At 35.1% G+C, this 11,482-nt stretch overlaps 1 protein-coding gene across 3 annotated transcripts; it reads left to right on the top strand.

Annotated features, from left to right (window-relative positions):
- Positions 1-4,317: 4,317 nt before the first annotated feature.
- Positions 4,318-11,194, top strand: LOC149572786 (protein DETOXIFICATION 16-like). 3 transcript variants are annotated; one of them, XM_089813860.1, is made up of 10 exons: positions 4,318-4,708; positions 4,808-5,066; positions 7,510-8,054; positions 8,326-8,412; positions 8,543-8,599; positions 8,748-8,986; positions 9,087-9,205; positions 9,840-9,926; positions 10,457-10,522; positions 10,730-11,194. In XM_089813860.1, exons 3-10 carry the CDS (start codon positions 7,510-7,512, stop codon positions 10,757-10,759), a joined length of 1,230 nt encoding a protein of 409 aa, XP_089669986.1. In that variant the 5' UTR covers positions 4,318-4,708; positions 4,808-5,066; the 3' UTR covers positions 10,760-11,194. The 3 variants fall into 3 exon arrangements, with proteins under 3 accessions (XP_089669986.1, XP_089669984.1, XP_089669985.1); XM_089813859.1 differs by lacking the exons at positions 4,318-4,708; positions 4,808-5,066 and adding an exon at positions 5,953-6,376 and having other exon boundaries at positions 7,510-7,705; positions 7,877-8,054; XM_089813858.1 differs by lacking the exons at positions 4,318-4,708; positions 4,808-5,066 and adding an exon at positions 5,897-6,376.
- The last annotated feature ends 288 nt before the right edge of the window (positions 11,195-11,482 follow it).

Below are 11,482 nucleotides of genomic sequence, written 5' to 3'. Positions count from 1 at the left end.
ATATTATCATTTGATTTTGATTAAGGTGGTTAGACATACACCTTATTTTTGTCCTAAAACTTTTGTACTGCTGCATTAAAATCTAAAAATTTGACCAAATAATTTTTTGTTTTTCTTTAGATAAGGCCTAGTAATTTAGAAACTACATTCAATTTCCTACAGATTCTTTTCTTACAACTTTTTGATATAAAGTCCATAACTACTTTAGAATTACGCATCAAGTTGACATAACCCTAAATTGTTGGTTTTTCACTACCACTTAAGGGCATAGTTTGGTTGACCATGATCCTACACATACCATAAAATATCTTAACAAGATCAATCACATGTAATCTAGGTGTATTATTATGTGTCTAAGTATTTTACATTTCATACATACTTATGAATGCTCTTATACTATCAATGCATACTTGTTTTAGGACTTATGTGCAGTTTAAAGCATGGAATTTAATAATGTAATCATGAAATATGCTTACTCATGTTGTTTCCCAGATACTTTTGGTTTAATTTTGATGGGATTTTTTAATATGATTACTTAGTCACACATGGTACACTTATGCATTAAGTTGTCTTTGAAATTGCCTAATATTGTACATGCTATATACCTTGCAAATTGGATTATGATTTCACAATATAAACTATTACCTATATACACTAAATTACATATGCTTCGAACCTTTTTCAACATAATTGTATTTTTTGTGTCCTTCCTAGTCTTTCATCACCTTATCCAACCTTATAATTGAGTTTCAAGTATTTGTTCAACACTAAGTTTCCCATTTTGTAAACATTTTGCTAAAGTGTTCTTGGGAGACTATATGGTTGCTTGAGTGACCAACCTTAGCAAAAGGGGTGACCTTCTTGTGTTTGATAGACATATTTATTTTAGCTCTAATTATTTAACCACCATCTTTGGTCCAAATTAAGAATTTATTCTAGTCACTATTGAGCCTTAAATCCCCATGACTAATTCTCTTATCCTCTTAACGCCCATTCAATTTCATTCATCTATCTATCAACTCTCACATCTTCTTCTAAAAGATTCCCAACAATTAAGAAGCTTAAAATAATTTGAAGTCCTATTTCCTTTGCAATCCTAAATGAGCTTCAAGAGAACTTATCTATCTAAGATATTCCCTCTAAAGAAAAAGCTAAAAAGAAGCTTAAAACCCTAAGGTGTATTTAACTAGAAAATGAACAAAGTTGTTAAAGAGACGAATTTCAAGCAAGGGAATCCACTCTTCAGATGAGCTAATCAAGTTGGAACAAAGGTCAAATTTGGTTCAATTATTTATGTTAATGAGTCAAATCACATCAAAGAAAATGTTGAATTTATTTTAGCATTGAGAGCTTATGATGTTGGACTACGATGTAGATTGAATCTTTGTTTACTAAAAGCAAGTCCTAAATTTGTATTTAGTTGTCATTAACCCTATGCTATAACACATTTTTAGAAAATAAAAAAGTCATAGTTTTCTAAAATAAAATAATATTTATGTAGAATGTAGAAAAATCCTCAAATAAGTAACAATCCACTACACCTAAGAGCTTCACCCCTGTAACATCCTCAAAAAATCCTCAAGGAGCCACACAATACCAAAAAAGGAAATTAACATCTTTGACAATTACCACCTAATAATTATGAGCATCGACCAAAAAAATGATGGGTAGTGGGAACCCACCAAATTTATGACATGTATCTCAATACCACATAATAATGTGTTTTATCCAAACATGTACTAATTTTAAAGTAGACAAGCATACTATTGCTCTTCTTTAACAAAGAAATCTTATAGGAGTGAGATTTTGAAATGCAAGTAATTTGCAATTTATAAACCATTTCTTACTCACCAAATTATTGGTAGATCTACCACATATGACCACCTTACACGCCTTTTTTAACAAAAATTTTTCATTCCTCCTCTTCCTATTAGCTTTAGGATTTCCTTTATCCCAACGATTGGGTTTTTTTCTTGATATCAAGCTCTCTTTTAACTCAAATTTAGCCTCTCTTACCCATTTTTTCTTCGTCTTGGGAGACTATCACTCCGTTGGGTTTTTGAAGGCAATCTATGGGTTTATGGGATTCATTGCATATAAAACACTTCAAGGACATGCACTCTCTAAAATATGGTCATTTGTGTCATTCACTTTTGAAGCCTCCCCTTGCTCTATAGTTAACATTCACATTCTTGCCTTCTTCTTCTAGCTCTTTACTCATTATAGGTTTTAAAGAAACCCCTTTTCCTTATTTTGGTTTTTGTTACCTTTTTCCTTACTATTTTTATTTTTTATTTTAGTTTCTTATTTTCTTGTAAGGCATGTTCATATGCCTCAACAATTGTAGGAACATTCACCAATGCAAGCTCATCTTAAAAGTTGAGACTTGGTCCCATTCACATAGTAGTTTGTTGTTTCTCTTTCACTCTCTTGTATGCATGTTCAAATTTGAAACCTTGCAAACCATTATTGTCAGTGATTTAAGGTCAAGAACCAAGCTTCAAAAATGACTCTATTATGATGCACACTATCATGACTATTATGAGAAAGTGCCCAACACTATGAAGATAGTACAAACGGGAGGCCTCAAAGTACACTCACTACTCCCAAACCCCTATCTTGGAGTAGCATTCTATAGTTTTGGGCACTTTTGAACTAGACCTAACCATGACACAACATCAAGAAAAAAGAAAGCCAATTCTAGATTTAGTTATGTTTCTAATGCTTAGTATAACAACATTAACAATACCCCCAACAAATGCTTTATTAGAATTGAAGAAGCTTTGAGAGACAAACACATATAGGAAGCAAGCTAACCTTGGTCATTAAAACTACAATGTCAACATTGGAAATGAAGAAAATACCTTACCAAAGAACCAATGACAACATTGACAAACACAAGCACAACCTTCCAAGGTACGAAAGGAGAATAACGATAATCCATTCATCAAAGCCACAAAGCTAATATTGGAGCCTCCCAACAATTAGAAGCAAAACTGAAATTGATGTTGACATTTGGTTTATATCCAAAACATCTCATAGTAAGTACTTAGTGTAGGTTGATGATAGGTCTATCCACCGGCCTAGCTGAAATATTTTGACGAATAAAAATAAGAGATATTGTCTTCAATAATTAATATGAAGAAAGACCTTCTCAAGACATTAATCTCCTCATTTTGACCAACAACAATATCAACAAAAACGAGGAATCATTAGTTATAGGAGTAGGAACACCCAAAAAGGGAATTTGAACTAAACTCCTAGTCTCCAAAGGTAGGAACTGTGAAAACATCATCAAGTAGTAACACTACATCCAAAGAGGAAATATGAGAAACAATAAAAGAAGACACACGCTTGAGGTCTAAACCCTTAAATTACACCCTCACTAAAAAGGAGAGTATAAACAGGGTCAAGAGCATCCCTAGCATCCTTTTAATGAGGAAGAAAGGAGATGAAAAGGGAGGTCATTTTATAGTCTAGGTGCCAACTATATGTTTTTGGGTCTAAATATAGCGACAACAATGTGAGTTTGCCTACTACTCCTAACAAAAGGCACTTACAATACTATAGATGAGATGCAAATGCCAACAATGACTCACTACTAAGATGAGAGGATTTTTTTTATGAAGGCTCATAACAACAATGACCCCCCCATTGAGAAATAGAGCATTAGTAGCAAAAAGATTTTGTTGTCATGCCTCTAGAAGAATGTTGAGAAGAAGCTCATCATCAACACTTCAGTGTTATTGGTTGCTAGATGTGGTCATTTGCACTTCCATTTCCCAATGGAAGCAAATTGATGGTATTCATAAGCGTTTGATCACTGCCAAGTTCAAAACCAAGTGCACTATCCTAAATGATATTATGCTAAGCAAAACCGGAGCTACTCATATTGAGGCTATCACTATGGTTTGTCTATTACATTATCTTAAAATATACCAACAAATGGAAAATGGTAGATGAACTAAGATTGTCTTTATTGATGTTTTGTGCAAAAGGAAGAAGAAATGGAAGCAACAAAACATCAAGTGGATGAGTAGATGGAGCATTCATTTCAATGGGTGTCCCACAAATAACAAAGAAATTAAGGTCTTCGTTTTGAATAAGTTTTATGAGAGGAAAAGGCATAAAAGAATAGGCAGAAAGTAAAAATACTATATCAAAGAGTTTAATGACCAACTTCAAAAGTCTTACATTGAACCAATATTGATTGAAAAGCAAAACTTCTTATTTTTAACTTGAGGACAAGCTCACATTAGCTTCTTAGTGAGAACAATGTTGGAAAAGGCCAAAAGAGAAAACATTGAAAAGTTTAGAACCCTCATTACCATTTTATATAGAAAATGGCTTGCTCTCTACTGTCCGAATGATCCTCAAGGACTGTAGTAGAACACCCACATCATCCGTGCTGTCTCCTGCAGAATGCCACCCCCTGCATCAGCTAGGAGATTTACCATATTCACCCGTCGTCAAACTCATTTGAAACTCCAAAATACCCATCCAATGAAATGACAAACATGGGATACAGATGGCGTTAGGGTTTTTGACACAGCCGATGAAGCATTGTTGAACGCCTGAGCAGAATGAAACCCATTGAGAGAGAGTCGCAAGATGTCTCAACTCAGGGCAAAACAGAAGATGGCCGCTTAGAGCCATAACGCGTTTGCAACACAAACATCTGAGCCTCCACCCACAATGTTGAAAAGGGGTAATCAATCTTGTCTTCCTCGTCCATAAATCGAGAGCAATGGTTTGTATTTGAAGCATCGTGCCAATCTTTTAAAGCATTACTGCTACTGTCCTGCAGCTTCGAATTTCCGGTTCGATTCAGCTCCCTCCCATCATAATTTCAGGAATTGCATCACAAATGTTGCTGTTTCGATTAGGTCAAGCGAGAAAGGGCCCGGACCCAGATGCATGGAATCATAGAAACAAAAAGCCAAAGAACAACAGTCTAAACAGTGAAAAAAAAAGACTCACGAGGGGGCAATTACAAAAAATCAAGAATGAATTAGATCGGAGCATGGAATCGTATCGATTTGAATCCTCATCTTCTTTAAATAGGGGTAAGGCAGGAATGCTAAATCTGTTCACTTGTAAAGGTATGAAACATGGAGGAAGCATCAACATTAAGAATTTTCGTATTCAACCTTATTAGGGAATTTTTTTTTCATGGCAGTGTCGTTATTCACCTTTGCGTCTCCATCAAGGACAGTCATAGCCATGTTCCTTCTCATCATCTTAGCATTTTGAAACTGAGGACACTCCACCTTAAGTATGGCCTCATTAGAGATCATATTTGTATGAAGATCTGTGAAGGTGGAACAACCGAGAGGGCTCATAATGGAATTTCTGTCCGCATACCCCAAATCTGGAATGGAATTTTACACTATTTGACAACTTGGAACCGATTCCTACCAAGGCACGAAATGTAGAGTAGAGAAAACTAGTTCCGTTTTTAGTGGTACTGTTATTTCTTTGTATTTTAATACATTTAATTGGATATTAATTCATCACGAAAAAACAAGTAGTATCCACATTAGAACGAACATCCATTTTTCGAACATTCAAAAGACTCAGTACTCTTCAAAAGTTGCATCTGGATCATAACACTTATGCTTGATGTTTGGAATACTTGTCAAAGGTTGTAAAATCAATCTCTCAACACCCTACATACAATCGAATCAAAATTGTATATAAGACAAAATCCCTAAACATGAATCTATCTTTTCTACTTTCTGCTCCATACAAATGAGTCTCTATACAATGTATATCTAACCTTTATTAGAAACACACACTTATATAAAATTTCAAAGACAGGACAGAATTAGATTGTACTCTTTCTAAATGACATCTACAAAATTCAGACTTATCCTCTCGCGGGCCCAGAATTTTCAAGCGGCCTGATTTTACATCTCTCACGGTCAACTTAGTTTTTGATTAAAAAATTGTGATTAAGTGAAAGGTCATTTTTTTCTCCATCTCTCTTCTGCAGACAGAGCGATTCAATGTCTTTATAAACCTAGAATCAGGCTTTTAGATTGGTTAAAATTAATTCTTCCATTCAATCACCATGGAGAGAGGGGATTCAATCCATAGCCCTAGGCATGAGAATAATGTACTAGATCCGCTTCTTGCCAAGGAGGATTCAGTTTATTTTAGAGATGAACATAATGAATGGAAGTGTAGTGGAGGTTTAGCATGGGAGGAAGTAAAGAAACAGTGCTGGCTAGCAGGGCCTATGGTGTCAGTGAGTTTGTTACAGTACAGTTTGCAGGTGATATCAGTCATGGTGGTAGGCCATTTAGGGGAGCTTGCGCTCTCTAGTGCATCCATTGCTACTTCCTTTGCAAGTGTCTCTGGCTTCACTGTGCTGGTATATCTTGAATACCCTTCTTTGCTTAAAAAACTATTTAGTTGGAATACTAAGCCATAATTCGAGAATATAGATTCCTTTCCTTCCATAGTGACTGGCTCCATTATGTGCATAGTTGTGCCTAGTCTAAATCTACATACATGATTGCATAGATCTTGAACTAGCAGATGCCCATTGTAAAGCGTAAAATCATAATGGTCTGGTCTGCTCTGTTCCATTTGATATGTTTCTTAGTCCTGCAACAGAGCAATTTTATCATAATGATGCACTAATGACGCAGGTAGCTCTAATAATTATTGGTTCATGAGGAAATTCTTTATTGCGTTTGAGTCTTGGGTAACAATTGATGTTATGATTGCAAGTGAGGCATTTGAGCTCCATTTGGATGTGTGTATTTAGGCTCTGGTATATTGTTTTGCTAATAATGCACTTTTGAAACATTTTCTACTTAAAAATATACGACAAGAGCCTAAATACAGACTCAAATCATATGTCAGGCTTTTAATGCCTTGTGGTCAGACCGTGATAAATATACATCCTATTTCTGTTTTCTATAGTCTGTGCTACAAATTTCTAAGAAATCAATGCCCTCTAAATGGCTGTCTAACCTAACCCCTTATTCAATTAGGGTTGCTCAGCAGATACATTATCTTTACCAATTTCAATCCTGTACTGTAACTTTGAACAAGGGCTGTAAGCCTTTGGAAACAAAAACCAAGTCCGATCTTTTAGATGTCCTCTTGGTATCAGAATATAAGCTATATAGAGGTTGGTAATCTGCTTTCATGAACGTATTATAATGCTATAGAGTGAAATATATAAACTCAAGCTTATTCTGTATCTATTCTCCTGTGAACTGAACAATAGTCCAGCTTTTTTTTATTATAAATTTTTAAAACCAAAACATTATTTTATGTATTTTGAATCTATAAAAAATGTATCTCGATATGATCTGCATAGCTGCCACGCTCAATTGACCAGAAAAAAATCTCACCTATCGTTATGGTAGTTTCGAAGTCTATCATAACTTATAAGCATATCTATTCAGAAAAGTGAAGATTTAAGTTGGTATTGAAGTTATTAATGCAATCTTTGCCTAGAAGATAACTATTTTTTCTCTTCAACATGTACAGATGGGAATGGGATGTGCCTTGGAGACACTGTGTGGACAGGCCTATGGGGCAAAGCAATATCATCAGCTTGGGATTCATGTACAAAGAGCAATTGTTGCTCTCTTTTGTGTAAGCATACCGCTTGCTCTGGTGTGGGCATACATGGGCAACATCCTAATTGCACTTGGGCAGGACCCTTTGATATCTTTTGAAGCCGGTAAATATGCCAGATGGCTGATTCCAAGCCTGTTTGCTTATGCAGCTCTTCAACCCCTCCAAAAATTCTTACAGTCACAAAGCATTGTCTTTCCCATGATGCTCTGCTCTGCAATTACTATGTCTTTCCATGTTCTCATCTGTTGGGCTTTGGTATTTAAAACTGGATTAGGTAGTAGAGGGGCTGCCTTGGCAAGCAGCATTTCCAACTGGGTCAATGTGGCACTTCTCGTACTATATATATACATCTCACCTGCATGCAAGCTGACATGGACACCCTTTACAAGGGAGGCTTTTCATAATATTAAAGATTTTCTGAAGCTTGCTATTCCATCTTCACTGATGATCTGGTATGCTAGTTTAATTCTTAGCTGCAAGATTTGGTCCAAGTTATCTGTGTAATTATTCATAGCAATTTCAGGGTTAATGTACATCCTTTTAGGTTTTACCCTTCCCAATGTTAAATTTCCATGGCATAAGAGGAACAATTGAGCAAATAAACTAGATCAATTTTTGTTCATCATACTATTCTGTAAGTTGTCAACAACGGAGAGCAGATTGTACCATGAGTTTATTTTCTAAGTTAATTTTGTCTGTTCGTTGTTCTATGGCTGTCGACAGCTTGGAGTATTGGGCCTTTGAAATGCTTGTTCTCTTGTCAGGCCTGTTGCCCAATCCAAAACTTGAGACATCAGTTCTTTCAATCTGGTATGTATGTGTAATATGATAATTTTAATTATGAAGCATGGTATGATAGTTTTAATAACAATCGAAACTTAATAAGAGCATTTATTGCATCTTCTTTAATTATATCTGACCTAGTTTTTATATTTTGCAGCCTTAACACTGGTTCGCTAGCATATATGATTCCCTTTGGTCTTGGTGCTGCTGTAAGGTTAGTATATTTTACAGCTAACTGGTAAATTTCCACTGTTTCTGTTAGTTCTTTAAACTTTAAAAGGGAAGTCTTTTAGAATATTCGACTGTCAAAGATTCAGCTCAAGTCATTTTCAATAAAAATCTATGTAATATTTGCATGGCAGTACACGGGTTTCAAATGAATTAGGAGCTGGACAGTCACATGCTGCCCGCTTAGCAGTTTATGTAGTGTTCTTTATGGCAATTACAGAGGCAGCCATCATGGGATGCCTTTTATTCTCTATACGAAATCTTTGGGGCAGTGCTTACAGCAATGAAAAGGAGGTCATTAATTATGTTGCAAGCATGATCCCACTGCTAGCAGCCTCCTCAATTTTGGATGGAATCCAAGGCGCTCTTTCAGGTTCAAATTTACCTTCAGTAGTCATATTTGGAGCTAAAAAATATTCATCTTGAATTGAACGCTGTATAGATCTAATGGGTTTTTGAAAATAAAACTGCAGGCATTGTTAGAGGATGTGGGTGGCAAAAATTGTGTGCTTGTGTTAATCTTGGGGCATACTACGTGGTTGCCATTCCTATGGCTGTCCTTTTGGCCTTTGTACTACATGCTGGTGGCAGGGTCAGTTACACTTCCCCATTGATTTCATTTACAAATCTCTGAAAGCTCTGTTTTCAATGCTTAAGAGATAGATGAGAATTTGGATTTTCCTCTCGCTATGCTCTTTTAAACCAGTTTTGTAATCATTTTACAGTTAAAACCTAATACTAATATATTACAGTGGCTTGCCACTTTTACCTTACGAAAAACATTTATTGAATTCTGGTTTTGATGTTCAACTGATTAGACTATTTGAAAAATAGTTCATTCTGAATAATCATAACTAATTGTAGGCATTAAGCTAACTTCATACTAAGTACCATTGTCTAGATTCGCTCGAATGTTTCCGAGTTCCTTACTTTCTAGGCTGCAGTCAAACGCTGGTGTTTACAAACAGAGGAATTAAATATTTCACATTTTATTTCGTCGCTTATGCCAAACTTTTATGGATATTTCAGGGACTCTGGCTTGGAATTATAACTAATTGTAGGCATTAAGCTAACTTCATACTAAGTACCATTGTCTAGATTCGCTCGAATGTTTCCGAGTTCCTTACTTTCTAGGCTGCAGTCAAACGCTGGTGTTTACAGACAGAGGAATTAAATATTTCACATTTTATTTCGTCGCTTATGCCAAACTTTTATGGATATTTCAGGGACTCTGGCTTGGAATTATCTGTGGCATTTTTGTACAAACAGTTATACTATTCTCGATGACTTTATGTACAGACTGGGAACAACAAGTAAGTAATTCCAATGAGTTTATTCATTCTAAAAGTGCACGTTAAAATTCTATCAGTTATTGGTGTATATCAAATTTTTGAAAAAGAGAAGACGGGAATTGAGTCAATTTTTTGTTTCATTCCATGGTGTTGCTTAGGACTGAGATAGTACTATTCCAATAGGAAATATGCATGGCACGGAAGAATGGATATCAATGACAAATAGCAGCCTAATGAATCGTATTTATATACGACCAGTATCATTTTCCTTTTGTAGTTAAAAGTTTATCCACATGATTTAACAATTTTAATAGGATACACATAGCAAACTAGGTACATTTTTGGGTTTTTTATGTCCACATGTACATAGCATCAAGAGCACCAAATTTTATTTTCTCTGGAGAACTAAAAATACTATCTTCCACTTCACAATGGGTTGATTTGACCATGCATGAATGCTCTCTTTGAATCTAGCTGAATATTATCCATGAATGTAGAAATAAACCTACTATATTGTTTACTCACAAGAACATCGGTTAACTTATGAGTAGGCAAGGAATGCAAGAGACAGGGTATATACATCGTCATTACCCATAGTCACTGATGAAATAATAAAGGTACGTGCTTTCAATTCTTCTTTTAAGATATGGCTGCTTGTTGGGAATTTCTTTTTAAGAATGAAAAGTTTGCGATACAAAAGACATTGACAAAGCATCTAAAGTTTTTTCATGTTTATAAGCTGATCAAATACTAGGAATATCAATTGCTGCACTGTCATAGAATACTCTTTTAACTTATTGTCACTAGTGTTTACAATCAAACAGGATGATAAAAACTATCGACCTCGATGCTGACAAGTTTTACAGTCCATCCTCAAACTCTTGAACACTCGAGGTTGATTTTTGGCTTCATTGAGCTGTAAAATATGTGGAGTTACTTCAGCTACAATGGCGCTCTCATATGAGACATTTTCCTTAAATTATTAAATACACTTGATAGAGATGGACTAAGTGACATCATTTTTGTACATTGGTCGCTTGCATCTTGGGTAAATAGTAGAGCTCTTCTGTTAGAAATTGTGATCAAATTCAAACCAATGTTCACAAGGACAATGAAATTCTTCACTAGGGACCATGAAACTCTTCTCTAGTGTGTTATTCTTAAGAACCTTTGAGCATTAGCAATCCTATCATGCATGTTATCATGGATCAGTACATTTGGAAACGTGCAGAATGTTCTGGATTTTTCAAATATGATAAGTCTAACTCGTATGCTTTGATTTCTTATAACCTAGTTCTTTTAATTATGCATCTCGTTGATTACAAAAGTAAATCTAAGATACAACCAATATTAGTCTAGTATTACATTATGAATGTACTTAAAGAAGTGAGTTCAATAGAATTTAATGTGGTATAGTGGTGAGTTTTCATAGTTCAGAAGAGAAATGATTGCAGAACATAAATAATAATTTTTTTTTTGGGTCCTTGTAGTTTGGTTGGTTGTCTTTGTTGGAGATATGCTTTGTTTTACAGTTGTTTTTTTGAGGTAATTGCTTTGCTTTTCACTCCTATTTTTAA

Source organism: Cupressus sempervirens, chromosome 2, assembly GCF_028749045.1.
Source record: "Cupressus sempervirens isolate cs-2001-9-10 chromosome 2, ASM2874904v1, whole genome shotgun sequence".
In the NCBI taxonomy this organism is placed as follows: Eukaryota; Viridiplantae; Streptophyta; class Pinopsida; order Cupressales; family Cupressaceae; genus Cupressus; species Cupressus sempervirens.
The sequence above is the reverse complement of the archived record's forward strand: the minus strand, read 5'-3'. Positions and strand labels throughout refer to the sequence as shown.